The sequence below is a fragment of the Choloepus didactylus genome, chromosome 14 (genome assembly GCF_015220235.1).
Source record: "Choloepus didactylus isolate mChoDid1 chromosome 14, mChoDid1.pri, whole genome shotgun sequence".
Taxonomy (NCBI): domain Eukaryota; kingdom Metazoa; phylum Chordata; class Mammalia; order Pilosa; family Megalonychidae; genus Choloepus; species Choloepus didactylus.
Genome location: NC_051320.1, coordinates 23,343,995 through 23,367,183, shown reverse-complemented (window position 1 = coordinate 23,367,183; position 23,189 = coordinate 23,343,995). Strand labels below are relative to the sequence as shown.

The window sequence follows — 23,189 nt, the reverse complement described above, 5'->3', positions numbered from 1 at the left end:
ATGCTAGGTATTAGAAAACAAGGACAGACCTGGTCCACACATCTTGGAATTTAGAATCTAGTGAGGGTGGAGGTAGGGACAGACCTAAAACAAGTAAACTAACATTGTATTAACTGTTAGAAGGAAACATACAGGTTGCTGAGATTAAACCCTCGGGGTCAGGGGTGGTCTCACATAACGGTTTTGAAAATGTACTATAACTTATTAGAAAAACTCAGTACTGGACACTTCAGGACAGTAACTAGCTCAAAACATAGACGTTAATTCTTACACACCAAGAAGCCTGAGCTTCGCAGTGCACGGGTTTCCCGTGCCTCCTCCGAACGCTAGAGAACGCCCATCTGAAAGCGTTGTGCCAAACTGCCGCAACTCCCTCGCATTTTACGCACGTGCAGTGAGTTGCCTAGAAGTAAAAACGGGATGCCATTTTTACCCTCTTCTCACCGGCATCTAGAACTACTTATATCTCAATCTTTCCACACATACCCTTACTTTAAGCTTTCAGCGAACCTAACTTATTTAAGGTACCTACACCCGCACAACCACCGCTTCTTACCCCCAACACAGCTTGAGACTTTACCCATTTTAATATGGCGGAGGCCGAGCCTGCGCAGTACGAACAAAGAAGGCAAATTCCAGTTTCTGGCAAACCATTAACATGCCCTTTTTCCGGTGCAGAAGGTTGTACCATTCTCCTACCCGATTACCGTGTTTGTCCTAGCTCACATGTATAATTTTCAAGACCAGATGGTCTCATTCCAGCCGCAAGAAGACTCCTCTTTCCCTAGGTATTACTGTTACTTCTGTTTATATCGTCGTTTCTCTCAAGTACCCCTGCTATCCCCGAATGGTCTGTGCCACCTTCACCTCCGGTTCTAGGTGTCATGGCTGCCTCGACAGTCCTGTAAGAGTTTGCACCGGTGGTGGGGAGGGCCCGAAGCCCACACCCAGAGACCTAACGGGATAAAGTTGCGTCTTGGTTGTGGAAGCGACAACTTCAACTCCTCGGCTATGGCGGCGTCCGGGAGCGGCATGGCCCAGAAAACCTGGGAATTGGCCAACAACATGCAGGAAGCCCAGAGCATCGATGAAATCTACAAATACGATAAGAAACAACAACAGGAAATCCTGGCGGCGAAGCCCTGGACTAAGGAGTGAGGAGGTCCCTGGCGAGACGCAGGGGAGGGAAGGGGTGGCGGGAGTTTAAGAGGCTCGGGGGAGTGGGCGTTGAAGAGGGGTGGAGAGCTTAGCACTGTCCTTTCATTGGCGGGGAAGGGAAGGAATATTTGTCTTAGAGATTTTGGTCTACCTTTATTACCGCAGCTAGAGCCTAAAACCCTCCCCTCGGGACTCTCTTCTTTCTCCTTAATCGGTTTGCCTCCGGGAGATGAAGAGGAGTAAACAACATGCGGTGTTTTGGGTTGTCACTACTCAACATCGTATTATCATATATGCCACACACACTGCCTTGAAGCCTGTGTGGACATACACTATGGCTGGGCCTTCAGCTGATTGTGGAGTGGGGACTGCAGCCATCTTCATAAATCAGCCAAAAGTACTCAAATAGCAATGAGCCATCCTTTAGAGATATATAATAGTCTTAGTTGCTGGTAGTTATTTCAGGGACATACAAAGCTCTATTCAATCTCCCAAAATAATGCTACACCACTTCCCATAAGCCAAAAAATTATATTAATAGCACTTAAGGCTCTTTGCCCCTTAGCAAAATCCGTGTATACCTGAGAGTGATGACAAGTGTAGAGTTCATTTCACCACAGCATTTATTCTTTACTGAGAGCAGACTTTGTTAGAGAAAAAGAGCACAGAAAGGCATTGTCTGATGGAGAGAAAGAAAGGAGAACCATGGTCACCAACAGAAACCATATTTCATCTGCTTTAGAGTTTTATACAAGGCTGACTTTACCTGCCAGAATTCACATTTAGCAGTGTTTATTGAGGACCTAATACTGAAATTCCATATACCATTTAATCTTCCTGACAGTCAATACTGTATTTTCATTCCTTTTTTGCAAATATAAAAACAAATACATTAAAGGCATACCTCAAGTTGCACTGAGGCAGTGAACTTTTAAATAAGCAATAGTCAGGCCTAAGATCAATTCTCACAGTTGTCACTAACTACTTGATTAACCTTGTGTTCCCATTTTTTGATCTGTAAAATGAAGGTAAGACTTGCCTCTTGGTGACGTCAAAAAGGGTCTAGAATACATGTAATAGGATCACAATAACTGTATCTTTTTTTCTTTTCCCAAGTAGAGCCGAGATTTTAATTCATGTGCCTGGCTCCTAACACCAAGTCTCCATATTTTTCAGCTTGTATCTGAAATCTGTCAAAGTTTGAGAATTAAGCCTGGATGCTTTTAGATCACCTGTGAGAGGTCGTCTAAAAAAGGCTTCTCAATGAGAACCTAATAAAAAGCCTTCTCAGAGACTTTGGCCATTCTGTACAGACTGTAAGCCTGGATGCTTTTAGATCACCTGTGAGAGGTCGTCTAAAAAAGGCTTCTCAATGAGAACCTAATAAAAAGCCTTCTCAGAGACTTTGGCCATTCTGTACAGACTGGTTAGGTTGCCTGGTTGTTTGTTTATTTCTGTAGCAGACTGTGCCTTTAATGTTGATGTAGTCTACTGAATATTTCATTTATTTAATCTTAACAACAACCCTATGAAATACCCTATTTACAGAAAAGGGAACTAAAGAACAGACAGTAAGTGGTTTTCCTAAGGCCACAGATGGGAAGTGGCAGTGCCAGTATTAAAACATACACAAGTGGATGTCAGAACCAGTGTTCTTAACCATGAGGCCAGAAGGCTAGTCCTGAGAATAGTTAGGCACAGCCATTCTGCCGGAGTCAGAATCAGAGATTCAGTAATGCTGAAATTAATAGAGAAAAAGTCTCTTAAACTGATCATGTAATTCCCTCTCTTTTATTTTAATAATGTATTTTAAAATTATTTCAGACTTTACCTCCTCCAATGGGAAATACTGTTCAGGATTATGACATGTTGACTATGACATGTTTATTATTTCTGGTCCCCTGCAGGAACTCTGTCTTATTTTTTTTTCTTTCCCCAAATCTACACTCTGTCTTCCCTTCCATCACTGTACATTCCTTCAATATACATTCCTTCACCAAAAGAAATCTTTTGAAATTGTACTTTATATAAATTTAATTACACTGTGCTTTTGTCTTGTAGTCACCATTACTTTAAGTACTGCAAAATCTCAGCATTGGCTCTACTAAAAATGGTCATGCATGCCAGATCAGGAGGAAACCTGGAAGTCATGGGTTTGATGCTAGGAAAAGTGGATGGTGAGACCATGATCATTATGGACAGTTTTGCTTTGCCTGTGGAGGGCACTGAAACCCGAGTAAACGCTCAAGCTGCTGCATATGAATACATGGCTGCATATATAGAGAATGCCAAACAGGTGAAAACATTGTTTCTTAAAGATTCATAACTAGAAGTTATAGTCTCTAGGTGATTTTTGCATTTCCAAACTTAAAACTGTTTTCTTTACATTAAAGTTTATATTTTAAGTTTTTTGCAATGATTTCTAAGTAAAATGTATAGGAAATTAAAAGAAAAAAAAAAACCTAGATTTTTTCATTCAAATAAATTCTCATGCTCACTACCAGATGTGTGTTTAAAATCAAAAGTTTGGATGGAAACAGCTTAACTGTTCCTGAGTATAAAACTGGTTAAATAAATTAGGATACATCCAAACAATGGTCTGCTAGGCAGGCTTGAAAACAAATTAAAAATAAGATAGCTATCTTTATTTCTACGTGTGTGGAACAAACTCCAGAGTGTTATGTTGAGTGAAAAAGCAAAGTGTTGAACACTTTATGTGATATGCTATTGTATGTATGCCTTTAATCTACATACATGCAAAGAATATATATTTCATATGCAAAGACTATCTCTGGAAGAGTATATAAGCAGCTGACTATGGTGGTAGCATCTGGGCTGGGAAACTAGGTAGTTGAGGGGAAAGAGGTAGGAAGGAGACTGAATACTTCTTTTACTTGTGCTTTGTTAATTTGGTACCTTGTCCACGTATTACCTCTTCAAAAAATCCTCTTTTTTTAATTGAAAGTAGGATATGTTGTCAGCTCTTCTGCACACAGTTTTTACTATAATGCTATGCAAACAGACAAATGACAAATACCTCTAAGATCAAATGGGAACCTCAAGCTCCTTTGCCCTATTCATTTGTTAGGTTGGCCGCCTTGAGAATGCAATTGGCTGGTATCACAGCCACCCTGGCTATGGCTGCTGGCTTTCTGGGATTGATGTTAGTACTCAGATGCTCAATCAACAGTTCCAGGAACCATTCGTAGCAGTGGTCGTAAGTATTTTTGCAACCAGTTTTAATTAAGTTCTTCATGATGATTTACTAAAATAAGTATTTTGAGAAATAAAAACAGCAAGGCTCTGGTGTCAGTCTGCCTGCGTTTGGATCTGAAATCTGCCTCTTTGAAGCTGGGACTTGCAGCAAGTTAACTACCCTTTCTGTGTCTTATTTTCATTCCTCTGTAAAATGAGGTAATAATAGCACCTACCTTTCTGTGTCCAGCATATGGTAGGCATTCTGTCGGTGTTGCCTGATTTGAGTAAGTCAGAAACTGCCATAGTGGCTCTTGTTATGCTCAGTGTTTCAGATGCAATCTAGGTGTCTGTGAGGAAGGTAGAAATGATTTATCTGAAAAGGATAAAAAAAAGTTTTTGAAAAAGAGATGAGCAAATCTTCAAGTAATATTCTTAAATGGTATAACATTAAGTCTCATCTCTAAATTAACGGTGAGATGTTTCTGTTTTTATTTTTATGATTTTTTTGTTGGTTACTTTTTTCTTATCTTTGTTGGATTTGTGTGTGTGTGTGTGTGTGTGTGTGTGTGTGTAGTGTTATATGTATATATGTATTTCCAGGTTTATAATGTTTAAACAAATTGAGGTACATAATGAATTTATAATCAACAGGTATTAAATATATCTTTATTATAGATTGACCCAACAAGAACAATATCTGCAGGGAAAGTGAATCTTGGCGCCTTTAGGACATACCCAAAGGTAATTTTTTTTAACTATAAGTTCTTATAATTTTTAAAATTCTACATATTTGACTAATTTTTAGAGTTCTGTTATCATTTGTAAGTCTTTTTGTCCTAAAACTATTTAATACTTTTAAAATATCAAACTACCATAAATTGTTCCTAGTAGGTGATAAAATATTTGTGTTATATACTTTTAATTTTACTAGAAAAGCAGTCTTCCTTTATTAGTAAGCGTCTGTATGCCCATGGTATTCTGACAGGTACTAGAGAAATAACAAGCTCAATGATACAGTCCCGTCTCAGGGGCGGTAGGGAGGGCATGCAATCTGAAATATATATTAGCACAGAAGTACATGGCCTAAGGACAAGAAAATGAATCTGTAAGCCAAGTCTAGCCTACAAATACCAAACAGGTTTGGGAGAGGGTAGAAAGCAGTATACTTTTCTTCCTGTTAGCATGTTTATGTTCAATATTTGGCTCCCCAGAATTAGTGTTCATATAAATAGAAAGCTATATAGAAGAAAATATATTTTTTATTTTTTGTTTTTTTTCCTCTCTTCTTTTTTCATTTTCGTTATAGGGCTACAAACCACCTGACGAAGGACCTTCTGAGTACCAGACTATCCCACTTAATAAAATAGAAGACTTTGGGGTACACTGCAAACAGTAAGAAACTTTAACAATTATCCAGATCAAGCCCTTATTTTACAGATGACAAAAAAAGACAAAATGCATTTTATAATCCCTTTTAAAATAACAATAAGAATATATGAATTCAGGATCATATTCAAATTTTTCATTATAATTGTTTCAATCTAGTATGTTATTTCCCTTTTACACAACCATAATCAGTTTATCAATGTACAAGATACTTAGCACATAACAAAAGTAATAGCTGAGAGAAAGTGTTTAGGGCGACCAGACACTAGCATGTATACAGTCCTCAAAGCCCCCAAGTTTCACTTAGCAAAGAGTCTTCCTCAGCATTTTCACTCCAAAAGTTAAAGAAACCATACAGAAACTCACTGAATTGTATACCTTAAAAGGGTGCATTTTATGGTATGTGAATTATATATCAATTTTTTAAAAATTAAAGAAGCCAATGGGGACAGTTTTCTCTACCTTGTAAATATATATTGCCACCTCTATTATTCTCACCATGACCCAAGCCGCCATTATCTGGCACCTGGACCATAGCATTAGCTTTCTAACTAGTCTTCCTGCTTCTACTCCTCACTCCCTAAAGGTCTTTTCTCAGCCAGACTGAGTCTATTAAAATGTAAGTTAGATCATGTTACTCCCCTCTCACAATGATCTCCCCTCTCACTAAGAATAAGATCCATTGTCTTTACCATTATCCCTATGTAGTCTGGCCCATCACCTCTCTGAGCTCATCTCCTGTCACTGAATATTTGCTTTCTCCAATCCAGCCACACTGGCCTTACAGTTTCTCAGATGCACCAAGCATGCTCCTGCCTCAGGTCCTTTGCACTTACTGTTCCCTCTGCCTGGAACATTCTCCCTTCTATCCATGTGACTCACCACCTACTTCAGTCATTGAATATCTGTCTGTCACCTTACCAAAGAATGTTCATTGGTCACCCTGTCTAAAATAGCATCTCCCTGTCACTCTTTGCCCTTTCCTTGCATTATTTTTCTTTTTGACATCTGTCACCATCTGGTATGTTTTTACTTACTTGTTATTAACCCCATTAGAATGTGTGCTTCATGAGAGCAGAACTACTCACTACTGTATCCTGGCATTTGAAACAGTGCTTGGCACTTAGAAGGGTGGATGCTGTTGCTTAAATGAGTAAATGATTGTCTAACGTCTCCTTTTCTGCAAACCTCCTACCCCAACTTCAAGGAATAACTTGACCACTACATGTACTACAACTCTTACTTTTCTGATTAGAAATTTCTAGAAAATTCCAGAATTTCCAAACTGATTTTTAAAATATACCTGGTTTTCAATCATCCCTCACATATTGCTGGGAAAAAAAAATTCTACTTTTCAGTTAAAGATGTGGAACTAAGCCTTACACCCCCCACCCACCCCCACTTTTGAAAAGCATTTTAGCCAATTTTCTTTGGGAGAATTACTCCTAAGCATGGAAATACCTTTGCTATAATAATTTCATTTTCAGAGTAATAGCCGATTTTTTTTATTTATTTCAAGTCATCCTGGTATCAAAGGCATCAAAATGTACCAGATATACAGAACCTAGTGAGATATTTAAATATTTGTTACTTGAAAAAAAACATGTTTCTTAGACATTTAACCAAATTTTTGTAGCTATTCCCAATTAAAAATTAGGCACCCTTAAAAGTGGTAGTACTTCTTTTAGTTGCCTTACAGAACTACTTTAAAGTCTGTTTTTCCAAAAAGTAGTAGATCCTCATCAGAGGATTAGAAAGAAAGGAATGAGGAATCCACATGAAATTTTCTGTATTTCAAAAAGCCTCATGAAAACTGTATACCGACCCTAGAGAGGCAGCTCATTATGTTTATGTTCTATTCACTGGATTTATAAACTTAACAACACAGGTAAATATATGTCATTCAGAAGGTTCTGATTGGTTTTTGATAACTTCTTGGAAATTTTCTGGGTTCTGGTAGACAGATTTGAAATCACAAACCCTGAGAGTAAGCAAACCATGGTCACCCGGGTGTTCTGTTGGACTAGAAGATAAGACATAGTAGTCATAAATTGCATACAATGTAATTCTCTTACATCTGGCAGAACCTTCATATGATGTAGTTAAAAATTTTTTTAACTTGCTAAATTTGTATTTTCATTTACTAGATATTATGCCTTGGAAGTCTCATATTTCAAATCCTCTTTGGATCGCAAATTGCTTGAGCTTTTGTGGAATAAATACTGGGTGAATACGCTGAGTTCTTCTAGCTTGCTTACTGTAAGTACTATACTTTCAAGGCTATATTTTATCTGAGCTATATAAGTTGTTTAATATGTGAACCCCTTTTACCCAGAAAGGCTATAACCTGACTTGGCCAAGATGCCGGGGCTGGGGTTGGATTCAGCAGGACCCCAGCTGGACTGGGATAGGTATATTTCATGTACCATAGAGACCAAGTCTAAATGGGAGAGGCAGTGGCCAGATCAGGATGAGATCTGACGCTGCCTTAAGAGACTCACAGAGGAAAAATAAAAATGCTATTTGGTTGAATCAGGTTTCTCAGGTAGGACTCTGGTTACAAATGACAGGATACCCAACCAAACAGTCTTAAACACAAAAGAGAATTTAAGCTGCAAAGTCCAGAAATAGGGCTTGCTTCAAGGACAGCTAAATTTGCATTCAAACAGTATTATGAGGTCTCTCAGCTTTGATTTCAATTTGGTTGGCTTTCATGTGAAAGCAAGTTGACAGTATTACTTCAGACCTCCCGTCCTCTCAGTTTCACATTCAAAAGAGATAAGATACACTCATACATGCTACCCTCATATTCCCAGGCAGAGCCTCATTTCATCTGACTGACTTTGTGTATGTTACGTGCTCATCCTTAAACCTACTATGAGCCTTGGGAATGGACTCCATCGTGGCTGCTCCAGGGCAAGGGCTTCACCCCTGGGCTGGAGTGAAGGACACTCCTCCAGGAGCACATGGACTAAGAATGGGGAAGAAGCAGTCCCCTAAGGGAAATCAAAATATTTCCTAAAAGCAACAGTACTGGACAGAAAAAAAAAAAAAAAAAGAAAGATACGCACTCAATATTTTATGATGTATCATTAAAACTCATATATTTAACAAGCTTCTCTATCTAGAGCTTAGGCAAGAACAGGTTTTTTTTGTTTTAAAGTAGGCCACTTCATACAGGGCAGAATAGCTTAGAGGTTAGAACCATAAGGTTTGGAATAAAATAAATTGGATTTGAAAACAACCCTGCCACTTAACTACCTGTGTGTGACCTTCAGAAAGTTATTTAATGTAACTAAGCTTTTCTCAGATGCAAATAGGTGATACTACATCATTAAATACACTGAGAAAATTACATGACATACTTTATATAAAGCAGTTAGCAAAGTGCCTGGCATACAGTAAAGCCTAATACATGATTATTATTTTTTTTGTTTGGTGCATTGTACCCATGGGAAAAGCCCTCATTAGAACCTATTTACTCTGATTTAAACACAATTCTGACAAGCTTTCTGTTCTTATTTCTTATCCACAATGGTCAGAAGTAGCAGATTAGAAAGGAGAGTGATCATTAGTGCTAACATTTACTAAGTGTCTCCTGTGTGCCAGACACTAAGTGCTTCATGCTGCTTTAGGTCTGTTGTTTCCTTAGAGTCAAATACACCAATAGCAGCAGGAAGTGACGCCTGATAGCACTGTAAGAGCACAGTCTGAACCTTAGTTAAAGGCAGACAGCTCCACCCTCAGCCCTGTGGCTGTCCCTATATTCCAGCACTGAATATAATGAGGACATTTATAATCCAGAAAAGGTTAAATTACATTTCCCCCTTTTTTGTGGTTTTATAACATATTGTACATTACCACATTTGAAGAAAAAAATGTAAATATATGTCCAATTCATTTCTTTCCCTAGCTAATGCAGTTAATTACATCATGTAACCTAAAAGCTACCAGAAAAAAGTTATTTTCTAATTTAAGAAATTACTTCCCAATATTTAATTCTCTATGTTTGAAATGTAATTGGATGTATATTATTGTCATTTTAATAATATAACTGTTTCTGCTACTTACGTTTTTATGGCTTGGATAGCTAACTCTTTTGATTGTGAAGTGGTCTATAAACCTTAGAGTTTTTTCCAAGACTACAGAGAAAAAAATTCATTGGTGTCCTAAACCATTTAGATCCAGACAAAGTGAATTTAATTGCATTGTTAAAAAAATCTTAAGTTTATAAAAACATTGGAGTTGCTGATAGCATGTTAAAGGGCCCCCTGCATTCACTGTAATGACAGCAAATAACTTTTCCTGTTTGGTGGTTGAACTGTATCTCCTGTATACTGTCTATACAAGCTGAACAAATAGAATAATGTAGTAATTTCACCAAGTTGTTTATTTAATTTTCACTCCCTTTTGAAGATCTGGAAAAGAAATGGAATATATACTTCACAACTTCTCTTTGTAAATTTTTTTTTTTTGTATTTTAGACTACAACATTTAAGACAATGATACCCCATAAATATATTTTTTAAAATATTACAGATAAATGCACATAGGTAACTGTTAAAAGTTTTCTTTTTAAAAAGTACATTAATGATAAAGAAAACTACTCACAATATATTAGCAAATCAAAAAGTCCAATTACAAAACAGCATATGTGATTCCAATTTACCACTGAAGTGTGTATATGAGCATATAGTACTATACCAAAATATTACTATGGTTATAGCTAGTTGGAGGGATTACAGGTGTATATATTTTCTTATTCATACTGGTTTACATTTTCCAAATTTCCTACAGTAACTTAATTTTACAATCAAAAAAGCTAAAAAAGTGTTATTTTAATAAGCTAACAATTACTAAGCATTTACTAGGTGCCGTGGACAGTCCTAAGAGCTTTGTATATATTACCTCATTTAATATTCACAATAGCCTTAAGGAAGAAATTTTTGCCTTCTCCCCCATTTTCAGAAAAGGATGTGGAGGCACAGAGAAGTGAAACAGCTTGCCCCAGGCCTCACAGCTAATCTGCAGCAGAGCCAAAACTGGGGCTCAAATCTTTGTAACTCCAAAGACTCCCATCATAACAAGTATTAGATTTAAACAGTCAGAACTAAAAATTCTAAATTTAATCTTGAAATTATAAAAGGGAAAAAAATCTGCACTTGAACTCTTTTTTTTTAATCTTCATTTTATTGAGATATATTCACATACCACGCAGTCATACAAAACAAATCGTACATTCAATTGTTCACAGTACCATTACATAGTTGTACATTCATCACCTAAATCAATCCCTGACACCTTCATTAGCACACACACAAAAATAACAAGAATAATAATTAAAGTGAAAAAGAGCAATTGAAGTAAAAAAGAACACTGGGTACCTTTATCTATTTGTTTGTTTGTTTCCTTCCCCTATTTTTCTACTCATCTATCCATAAACTAGACAAAGTGGAGTGTGCTCCTTATGGCTTTCCCAATCCCATTGTCACTCCTCATAAGCTACATTTTTATTGCACTTGAACTCTTAAACTTCAAAGGTATCATTTCACTTCTTACATCACTGTCTATCCATCGGGATTTCATGATAGAATTCCTTGTAAATGAAATGTTCTATTTAGCAGCAAATTAATTTACATAAAAATACATAAGTTTTTTAAAATAGTAGACTTATATTATGGTGGATAAGTAACTACTGATACCATACCATTTTCTTCACAGAATGCAGACTATACCACTGGTCAGGTCTTTGATTTGTCTGAAAAGTTAGAGCAGTCAGAAGCCCAGCTGGGACGAGGGAGCTTCATGTTGGGTTTAGAAACACATGACCGGAAGTCAGAAGACAAACTTGCCAAAGCTACACGAGACAGGTAAGAGTAGATATAAGAGATTTTTCCTTATCTGTTTCAAGATTTGCAAATAATAACAGGATTCAAATTTCTCATACTTTAACCTGTTATAACTCAGTCAAAACGGTACCTGAATATTAACTTTTGGGGGCCTTTGAAAGATGTCAGACTTTAGCTTTTGAAAATTTAGAAGACAGGTAAAAATATTGAAGGCTTAAGTCAAAGATATAGGTAATCTTGTGAAACATTCCTAGTCACCTTTTCTACGTTGAGCTAGCAAGTATAACAAAGAAAATCAGTCCATCACTGCATGTAAAAAAAAATCCTTTGCCAAAGGATACCCTAACCTATTCTAACCTAATTATCTTCTTGGAGTTAAATTAGGATTTCTTAAATTTACCAGATTTCATATTTTATAAAGTTTTCAATCCCTAGCTATCACAGAAATGATTGTATCTCTTTTAAATTATTCTCCTGAAATTATCCATTATACAGTAATTTAGTATCCCAAATGTCACTAACAAAGAATTTGTTCAGATCAAACTTGGGATTTGTTCTTTGATAACTTATGAAACAATTATGTGGACCTTCTGATGCATAGTCTATACAGGGTTCAGAAGACTGACTCAACACTTTCACACAAATTTGAATTTTATGTGATACTTAGGAGCACAGAGGAAGGGAAAACCATGTTGACATCTTGCAGGTTTAAAATGGATACATTGGTATCCATTTTACAAAAAACTAGATTGGTCCATAAGAAAGAGAAGGGAGAAGGGAAGGTGAAGTGTATCCTAGAAGTAGATGTCATCTTGGGTTGGAATCGTCTCATTCCTTTCTTCTCCTTGGATTTTTAGAAGGTAGAGCTAGTGGCCTTGGTAAAAATTACATTCTGCTTCACTATTAGGTCTCTTTTTTGGTATTTACTTTGAGTGTGTGTTTTTCCCCATCTGTCTTTATGTCTGCATTTGTAACTTTATGTAATTTACATCTCAGTGTTTATATAGCAAAACTCTCACTATTGGAGTACCTCAAATTATATAAGAAAAGTAGAAAGCCACATAATATAGAGTATTTTCCTTTTATGGATAACTTCACAAGAACTGCACCTCTTCTGAATATTGGTGGATTTTTTTTTTCTTTACTTTTGTCAATTTTAAAATCTAAGTCCTTCACCCACTACCCTAGCTTTGCTTTTTCATTGTTTGGAGAATGTTTGTGATTATTTCAGGGAAAAAAAAATCTTAAAATTCTTTAATTTTTAAAAATTATTCTAAGTAATGAATAAGGAATAAGAGATTTCAATGTAATATTGAAATCAATATATAACTATGGATTATGCATAATTTCAGTAGCCTTCTAAAACAAAACTTTTCCCATAGCTGCTGACAACAAAATTATTTTACATTGTCATTTTCTTGTGAAGATGCTAGTAAATAGTGAAATGATCAAAAGGCATGCAGAAGGCTGAAAAATCACAAGAGTAAACTTCAAATTGGAATGGTTTGGGAAATATGAATAGAACTGAAAATCATTATTAAGGGGGTGCAAAGGTGGACATGGAGGGAAAACTTGAGTGTTTAAAAGTTTTTACTTTGTGACATTATGTAACGATATGCTTTTTCTTTTCAGCTGTAAAACCACCATAGAAGCTATCCATGGATTGATGTCTCAGGTTATTAAGGATAAACTGTTTAATCAAATTAATGTCTCTTGAACAATCACTGAGTAGTGCTTTTGCCTAAAAGCCAGTATGAGAAAAATACTCAAGTAATACTTTAAAACCAGTTACCAAAAATCTGATTAGAAGTATAAGGTGCTCTGAAGTGTCCTGATTAACAACCTGTAATAAAGCTCTTTAAAATGAAAATGTCCATTTATTGTTTTTTGGGAGGAGTTGTGCTATTTTCTAAATATCCTTTAACAAATGTGAATATGAAAGAAAAAATATTTATTATAAGTTTTCTGTTTTTTAAAATCTTGCCTAAGTTAGTCAAAGAAGCTTACGGATGCACTTGCCTTACTGATTTATCTAAGCCTCTTTTCAATTTGCCTATACCTTCTTTTGACAGTCTGTTAGTAAAAATATAATTTAACATAATGCTTTCATGTTCCAATGAAACATTAACTATGTCATACCATGAATTATTTCATTGAAAATAGTTATTTCTTGAAACTATTATTCAGATAGTGACCAAGCACCTTTACTAAATCAGGCCCAGTGTTCCCTGGAGATGTTGAATGAGCTAGATATCTCCACTGTCATCACAGAACTTATAGGGGAGGCTAAATAGTTAACGCATACTTAAGTAAACTGCTATGGAGAAGGTAAAGTGAGAGAACCTAAGATGGCAGCTAGGAGAGACAGGGCAAAAAAACAGCTCCATGAAAAATCCTAGATAAAAGCCAGAAAGTGACCCAGAGCACCAGTTCCACCGATGCACCAGCCAGACAAGGTCTGCTAAATCCACAAGGACCGTGCACTTGGTGAAACCGGGAGTCTACATTCTGAAATGAGTGAGTAAGCTGCTGAATATCCGGCAGCCACACTGCAGTGTGGGGAAACTGAGGGTTGGTGTTTGGAGGTGGACTAGTTCATTTTTTTAAACCCAAAAGCGGCTGCAGATACGGCAGCGAGAACTGCACAGTGAAGCACAGCAGGAACGGGATGTGCAAATGCCTCAATATCCGGCGTGGAAGATAGCCTTTCGCGCACCCACTGCTAACTGTCTCGGAGCGAGGAAGGCAGAGGTTAGCCAAAAGGAGAAAAAAAGCATGCCCCTTGCAGCCATCCTCCTGAAGGGCTGGTAATGTTCCTGCCCGGTGGTGGAGCCACAGCCCAGAGCTGCGCCAAAAAACCCAGTGTGACAGGAAGTGTTTCCAGCAACAATGCACATGCCACAATATCAGGCATTGGACAATAGCCTTTTGTGCACCCACAGCTAATTGTCCCAGAGCTGAGAAGGCAGAGCTGTGTGAAAAGGGGGAAATTAACACGCCCCATACAGCCATCCTCACAGCAGGCTGGGAACGCACCTACATGGCTGGCGGCCTATTGAGGGACAGCGCACACTTGTAACATGGCACAGTCTTCCCTCAGAGGCCCTAGAAGGGCACAGCTTGGAAGAGGGACCCACTCAGAAATCTCAGGGACCATAGGCCAATACCAAAGACTTGTGGGTCAGCAGCAGAGACAATCTGTGGCAAGACTGAAATGACAGTTTACACTCTTGCAACAGCCTTAAATCTCCAGGAACACCTGGGAGGTTGATTGTTAAAACTGCCCTCCCTCCCTGACTGCTCAGACGCACGCCCCACATTCAGGGCAGACAGCACCAACAACACACCCAAACTTGGTGCACCAATTGGACCCCATGAGAATCCGACCCCCACACACCACAAAGACAAAGTTGGGGAGAACTGACTTGAGGGGAATAGGTGACTCACGGATGCCATCTGCTGGTTAGTTAGAGAAAGTGTACGCCACCAAGCTTTAGATCTGACAAATTAGAGATTCGTCTTTGAATAATCCTACATATCCTAACAGAACCCTATCAAGTAAAGCAAATGCCAAGAGGCCAAATACAACAGAAAAATTTAAAGCATATGATAAAACCAGACGATATGGAGAACCCAAACCCAAACACCCAAATCAAAAGATCAAAGGAAACCCAGTACTTGGAGCAATTAATCAAAGAACTAAAGACAAACAACGAGAGCATCGCACAGGATATAAAGGACATGAAGAAGACCCTAGAAGAGCATAAAGAAGAAATTGCAAGAGTAAATAAAAAAATAGATGATATTATGGAAATAAAAGAAGCTGTTGACAAAATTAAAATGATTCTGGATAGTCATAGTACAAGACTAGTGGAAGCTGAACAACGAATCAGCAACCTCGAGGACCACAGAATGGAAAATGAAAGAACAAAAGAAAGAATGGGGAAAAAAAAATGAAAAAATTGAAATGGACTTCAGGGATAAGATAGATGAAATAAAATGTCCAAATATAAGACTCATTGGTGTCCCAGAAAGGAAAGAGAAGGGTAAGGGTCTAGAAAGTGTATTTAAAGAAATTGTAGGGGAAAACTTCCCAAACCTTCTACACAATATAAATACACATAGCATAAAACCCAGTGAACTCCAAATAGAATAAATCCAAATAAACCCACTCCAAGACACATTCTGATCAGACTGTCGAATACTGAAGAGGAGCAAGTTCTGAAAGCAGCAAGAGAAAAGCAATTCACCACATACAAAGGAAACAGCATAAGACTAAGTAACGACTACTCAGTGGCCACCATGGAGGTGAGAAGACAGTGGCATGACATATTTAAAATTCTGAGTGAGAAAAATTTCCAACCAAGAATACTTTATCCAGCAAAACTCTCCTTCAAATTTGAGGGAGAGCTTAAATTTTTCACAGACAAATGCTGAGAGATTTTGCTAATAAAAGTCCTGCCCTACTTCAGATACTAAAGGAAGCCCTACAGACAGAGAAACAAAGAAAGGAGAGAGAGAGATGGAGAAAGGTTCAGTACTAAAGGGATTCAATATTGGTTCATTCAAGGACATTAAGAGAGAGGGGGAAAAATATATCTGACAAACATAAACCAAAGGATAGGATGGCTGGTTCAAGAAATGCCTTCACAGTAATAACATTGAATGTAACTGGATTAAACTCCCCAGTTAAAAGATATAGGGAGAACCTAAGATGGTGGCTAGGTGAGACAGGGCAAAAAAATTACGTCTGTGAAAAATACTAGATAAAAACCAGAAAGTGACTCAGAATACCAGTTTCAGCGATGCACTGGCTGGACAAGGTCTGCTAAAACCACAGGGACCGTGCACTTGGTGAAACCGGGAGTCTGCATTCTGAAACGAGTGAGTAAGCTGGCTGAAAGTCCCGCAGCCACACTGCAGTGTCAGGAAACTGGGGATTGGCGTTTGGAGACGGACTATTTCTTTTAAAAAAAAAAAAAAAAAAAAAAACCCAGGAGCAGCTGCAGTTATGACAGTGAGAACCACGCAGTGAACCACAGCAGGAGCGGGCTGTGCCAACCTCTCAGTGTCTGGCATGGAGGATAGCCCGCTGCTGATTCCCTCAGGCCAGGGGCCAGAGGGGAGAGCCAAAAGGAGAAAGAAACCGCGCTGCTTGCAGCTGGGCTCCCTGGTGGGCTGGAGCACTCCTGCCTGGGGCTGTACCCACAGCCCAGAGCCACGCCAGGAAACCCAGTGTGATGGGAAGTGTATCCCACAGCACCACACACACGCCACAATATCGGCCGTGGACAGTGGCCTTGGGTGCTTACACAGCTAGTTGTCCTGGAGCTGGGAAGGCGGAGATGTGCGAAGTGGGGGGGGGGTGGAGATGCCCCATTCTGCCATCTTTGCACCAGGCTGGGAGCACCCCTGCACGGCCCGGCGGCCCGGGACTTCCCTTGAGGGATGGCGCGCACTTGTGACGTAGCACAGCCTTCCCTCAGCAGAGGTCCTGGAAGATCACAGCTATCAAGCAAAGCAAATGCCAAGAAGCCGAAACAACAGAAAATCTTAAAGCATTTGATAAAACCAGATACGAAGAACCCAATCCAAAACACCCAAATCAAAATATCAGAAGAGACACAGTACTTGGTGCAATTAATCAAAGGACTACGATTAAAGAACGAGAGCATGGCACAGGATATAAAAGACATGAAGAAGAACCTAGAAGAGCATAAAGAAGAAATTGCAAGAGTAAATTAAAAAATAGAAGATCTTATGGAAATAAAAGAAACTGTTGGCCAAATTAAAAAGACTGGATACTCATAATACAAGATTAGAGGAAGTTGAACAATTACTCAGTGTCCTAGAGGTCCACAGAACAGAAAATGAAAGAACAAAAGAAAGAATGGAGAAAAAAATTGAAAAAATCAAAATGGATCTCAAGGATATCATAGATAAAATAAAACATCCAAATTTAAGACTCATTGGTGTCCCAGAAGGGGAAGAGAAAGATAAAGGTCTAGAAAGAGCATTCAAAGAAATTGTTGGGGAAAACTTCCCCAACCTTCTACACAATATAAATACACAAAGCATAAATACCCAGCGAACTCCAAATAGAATAAATCCAAATAAACCCACTCCAAGACATATTCTGTTCAGACTGTCAAATACTGAAGAGAAGGAGCAAGTTCTGAAAGCAGCAAGAGAAAAGCAATTCATCACATACAAAGGAAACAACATAAGACTAAGTAGTGACTATTCAGCGGCCACCATGGAGCCGAGAAGGCAGTGGCATGACATAATTTAAAATTCTGAGAGAGAAAAATTTCCAACCAAGAATACTTTATCCAGCAAAACTCTCCTTCAAATTTGAGGGAGAGCTTAAATTTTTCACAGACAAACAAATGCTGAGAGATTTTGCCAATAAAAGACCTGCCCTACTTCAGATACTAAAGGGAGCCCTACCGACAGAGAAACTAAGAAAGGAGAGAGAGATACAGAGAAATTTAACAGACATATATAGAACATTACATCCCAAATCACCAGGACACACATTTTTCTCTAGTGATCACAGAGACATGAAACAAGGCTCAATAAATTAAAAAAAAAAAAAATTGAATATATTCAAAGCACATTCTCTGACCACAATGGAATACAAATAGAAGTCAATAATTTTTTATTTGTAACTCCACTATTTACTTCCTACATGATATAAAATACACAAACTCTAATGACAAATCAGTGGTTTTGGACTCAATGTAAAATATGTAATTTTTGACAAGAACTATATAAAGGTGGGGAATGGAGGAGTATAGGAACATAGTTAACGTGTCCTATTGAAGTTAAGTTGGTATCAAAGAAAAACAAGATTGTTATGGATTTAAGAGGTTAATTTTAAACCCCACAGTAAACACAAAGAAATTATCAGAGAGTATGACCATAGAGATGAAAAGTAGAGTATGGGTTATGAGAAGTGGGGGAAGGAGCAATGGGGAGTTAAGAAATGAGTGTAGGGTTGCTGTTTGAGGTGAATGGAAATTTCTAGTAATGGATGGTGGGAAGGTGATAGCATTACAACATTCTAAATGTGATTAATCCCACTAATGGAATGCTAGGGAGGGGGTGGAATGGGAAGATTTAGGCTGTATATATGTTTCCACAATTGAAAAAAAAAAAAAGACAGTCTAAATAGATGACAATTGAATGCCAAGGATGACCCCAGATGGGATCTGAGGATGGAGGACAGGAGGCTCAAAGGGACACAGTTGAGACACAAGAAAAAAAAAAAAAAAAAAGGAAATATAGAATGTAAGCTTTGTATTAATGTTGAATTTCTTGAATTTCTTAGCTGCGCTTAATGGGACTGTATAAAAGAATGTTTTTGTTCATGGGAATTGTATATGTGAATTACAGTGTTTGTTCAAGGATGTGTGCAGCTTGCTCTCATATGTTCAGAAGACAGAGCAATAGATGATGGATGATAGGGAGGGAGGGAGGGAACAAGGGAGGGAAAGAGAAATGGTGATGTGACAGCATGTTAAAGTTGGTGGATCGGGGTATTGGGAGGGGGGTAAAGGTATGCTGGAGTTCTGTGTATGGGGTTTGTATTCTTTTTGCAACTGTTCCTGTAACTTTGAATTTATTTCAAAATAAAATTAAAAAAAAAAAAATCAATGAACCTGAAGACAGGTCAATTAAGATTATCCAGGTGAGGAACAGAAAGTAAAAGAGTGAAGAAAAAGGAAGACAGCCTAAAAGACCTGTGGGATACCATCAAGTATAATAATATACATAATGGAGTCCCTTTAGAGGAGAGAGAAAAAGGGCAGAAAGAATATTTAGAGAAATAATGGCCAAAAACTTTCCAGATTTGATGAAAGACATAGAACCTCCATATAGAATTGTGAATGTGATTAATCCCACTGAACTGTATGCTTGGGAATGGTTGAAAAGGGAATGTGTATATATGTTTCCACAATTGAGAAGAGGAGAGACTAAAAAGATAGTAACAACTGAAGGCAATATATGATCCTGGACTGGATCTAATAATGGAGGATAAAAAAAGCCCAAAAGGAACAAACAAACAAACAAAGGCACCCAGTGTTCTTTTTTACTTTAATTGCTCTTTTGCACTTTAATTATTATTCTTGTTATTTGTGTGTGTAGTAATGAAGGTGTCAGAGATTGATTTTGGTGATGAATGCACAACTATGTAATGGTACTGTGAACAATTGAATGTACGATTTGTTCTGCATGGTATGTGAATATATCTCAGTAAAATGAGTAATAATAAAAAAAAAAGACAGTGATAAAGCCAGTTAAAAAAACAAAAAGCCCAAAAGGATATTATTGAAACATATGGAAAATGGAATATAGACTATAAGCTTTATATCAATGTGAAATTTCTTGAACTTGATAATTGTACCTAAGGTGGTTATATAAGTGAATTACCTTGTTCTTAGGAAAAATACATGGAAGCATTAAGTGTTCAAAGAGCACAATGTATATAAACATTGATATTTCAAATGTTTAGAAAAATAGATGAATAGCTAGATAGCCACATAGAAAGGTGGGTAGATAGGTAGAAAGGTTGAAAGATAGATACATAGGTGAAAGATGCGTACATAAATACATAGAATGATATGGCAAATGTGGCATAATGTTAAAAGGAAGTTGATCTGGGTATCTGGGTGGGGTGTATGGTGGAGTTCTCTGTGGGATTTGTATTACTTTTTGCGACTGTCCTGTAAGTTTGAAATTATTCCAAAATAAAAATTTTATAACAAAAAAAAATATAGATTGGCAGAGTGGATCAAAAAATATGAACCATCAATATGTTGCATACAAGAGACTCATCTTAGACACAGGGACACAAAGAAATTGAAAGTGAAAGGATGAAAAAAATATTTCATGCACGCTACAGCCAAAAGAAAACAGGAGTAACACTATTAATCTCAGATAAAATAGATTTTAAATGCAAGGATGTTAGGAGAGACAAAGAAGGTCACTACATACTAATAAAAAGGGAATTCAACAAGAAGAAATAACACCCAATCATGGTGCCACAAAATACATGAGACAAACACTGGCAAAACTAAAGGAAGCAATGGATGTTTCCACAATAATTGTGGGAGACTTCAACACATCACTCTCTCCTATAGGTAGATCAACCAGACAGAAGACCAATAAGGAAATTGAAAACCTAAACAATCTGATAAATTAATTTGATTTAACAGGCATATAGAGAACATCACATCCCAAATCACCAGGATACACATTCTTCTCTAGTGATCACAGAATTTTCTGCAGAATAGACCATATGCTGGGACATAAAACTAGCCTCAATAAATTTAAAAAAATTGAAATTATTCAAAGCACATTCTCTGACCACAATGGAATACAATTAGAAGTCAGTAACCATCAGAGACTTAGAAAATTCAGAAACACCTGGAGGTTAAACAACACACTCCTAAAATAAATGGTTTATAATGTAGAATGTAGGGGAACTAGCGATAGAGAGCAATTAATGAAGGGGAACGATAACCCAGTAAGAACAGATAAGCTATCGTGTGTAAATTTAACCTTCTGGGAATGCCCAGGAATGACTGGTTTGTTAATTTCTGATGGGTATGGTAGGAACAAGTTCACAGAAACATTGCCGTAGTAGGTTATTTTCTTGGGGTAGAGTAGGAACATGTTGGAAGTAAAGTAGTTATTTTAGGTTAGCTGTCTTTTTCTTACTCCCTTGTTATGGTTTGTTTGAAATGGTTTTTTTTTTTTAATTGTATATCTTTTTTTAAAAATTTTTTTTATATAGTTAATTTAAAAAAGTTAATTAAGAGTTAATGACAATGAATGCAACATATGATACTGGAGTGGATCTAAGGATGGAGGAGAAAAGCTCAAAGGGGCATAAGAAAAAATTGGAATATAGAATTTAAGCTTTATATCCATATTAGTTTTCTTGAATTAACTGCAGTTAAGTTAATGACGTAAGTGAATATCCTTGTTCGTAGGAAATGTACATGGAAGTGTTATGAATTCAAGGAGTATGATATATACAACCTGCTCTCAAATGTTCAGAAGATGATAAATGGGTAGATAGATATTGATAAAAAGATAAAAGATATAGTTGAAAGAAAGAGAGGGGGAGGGAGGGAGGGAGGGAAGAAAGAAAAAGAAAGGTACTGCAAAGGTAGCAAAATGTAAAATTGGTAGATACGGATATCTGGGAATGGGGGGGTGCTGGAGTTCTCGGTATGGAGTTTGTATTGTATTTGCAACAGTCCTATATGTTTGAAATTATTTCAAAATAAAAAATTTTTTTTAAAAATGCTATGGAAAAATAAAGTGTGCAGGGGAGTTCTCAGGAGGGTCACTTATCCCAGAGAGAGGTTAACAAGGTAGGCTTCTTGAAGAAAGCCAAAATGTGAAAGACAGGAAAGTAGCCAGAAAAAGGGTAATGGGGGCTAGCCAGAAAAGGGGTAATGGTGAGGCAGTTACTGTTACAGGCCCAAGAGCACAGTAGTGGGAGAAAGGCCTAAGGCAGAAAGCAAGAACCTATAAACTACAAGGAACTGAAATTGACTTCCACGTTTAGTGTCAGATTGGACATGGGAAGTGGCAAGAGATGATCTAAGGGGAAAGAAGAGATTAGATCCTGCCAAGGGCCATTTTGCACTTTATCCAAACAGCAATGGAGAATTAAAGAATTTTAAACAAAGCCTAAAAGTTATCCATTAGATTTAGCAATAAAGAGGTCTTTGATCAAATGAGAACGCCTATTAACAGTGTCCAAATACTTTCTTGCACAGTTGATGTTACTTTAGCATTTTGGTCTTGTTTTATATACCTTTAAGAAAAAGCAGGCAATCTCCAATTTCAAATGACTCAAACTAATTTTTATTTTTATGCCCTTTTAAAAATTGTGAATGCCCCCCAACAAACAGCCAAAATCATAGTGAGTCAGTCAATTACAAACAAGCTGGATGAGGTTTCACTACAAATGTGATTGAATGGTTACGGTTTGACACGAAAGAGTAAGGAGTCATTGATATCACCATGAAAACATACTATTCTAGCAGTTTTCATTCAAAGACTTAAGTAGTCATTCACAATTAATTTGACAACAGTGACCTAATCAATTAAGACATCTTGGTGCAATGGAAAATGCCTATGCTTACAAGAGAGAGGTTTACCAGGAAAAGAGACTGTCAGCCCTAACTTCACTGGACTCATTTTGAGAAGTCTCAGTATTTCAGTTATGATGCTTTGGTTGGAATTAACAAAAAAAAAAAAAAAAAAAAAAGTGCTTAAACAATAAAAAGAATTTGTTGGTTCACTGAACTCAAGAGTCCAGAATAGTGGTTGGCTTAGGCATAACTGGATTAATCTTCTTCCTGTTTAAATTCTCATCTGTGCCCTCCTCCACATGTTGCCCTAAATCTCAAGCTGCAATCCTTGAAACCAGCTGCACACCACACCACCCAGACAGAAGGAAAGAGCTTCTCACAATTGTCAAAAGAAGTCTCTGACTTCACTTATCCAACTAGGGTCATGCGCCCACCCCGGATTATATACAGTGACCGGTTTAGACCAGTAAGGGCCATCCCT

The 23,189-nt window shown here is 37.4% G+C and overlaps 1 protein-coding gene across 2 annotated transcripts; it reads left to right on the top strand.

Moving 5' to 3' along the window:
- The first annotated feature begins 864 nt into the window (after nt 1–864).
- COPS5 (COP9 signalosome subunit 5) lies at nt 865–13,461 on the top strand. 2 transcript variants are annotated; one of them, XM_037803411.1, is made up of 8 exons: nt 865–1,154; nt 3,220–3,454; nt 4,247–4,375; nt 5,032–5,097; nt 5,663–5,748; nt 7,890–8,001; nt 11,464–11,612; nt 13,224–13,461. In XM_037803411.1, exons 1-8 carry the CDS (start codon nt 1,012–1,014, stop codon nt 13,306–13,308), a joined length of 1,005 nt encoding a protein of 334 aa, XP_037659339.1. In that variant the 5' UTR covers nt 865–1,011; the 3' UTR covers nt 13,309–13,461. The 2 variants fall into 2 exon arrangements, with proteins under 2 accessions (XP_037659339.1, XP_037659340.1); XM_037803412.1 differs by having other exon boundaries at nt 1,045–1,162.
- The last annotated feature ends 9,728 nt before the right edge of the window (nt 13,462–23,189 follow it).

Bases quoted from the DNA above. Each gene is read 5' to 3' on its own strand.
- COPS5 (XM_037803411.1), top strand. From the start codon at position 1,012: ATGGCGGCGTCCGGGAGCGGCATGGCCCAGAAAACCTGGGAATTGGCC. The intron at 1,155-3,219 runs GTGAGGAGGTCC...TTTGTCTTGTAG, and splicing joins GCGAAGCCCTGGACTAAGGA to TCACCATTACTTTAAGTACT. The intron at 11,613-13,223 runs GTAAGAGTAGAT...TTTTCTTTTCAG, and splicing joins GCCAAAGCTACACGAGACAG to CTGTAAAACCACCATAGAAG.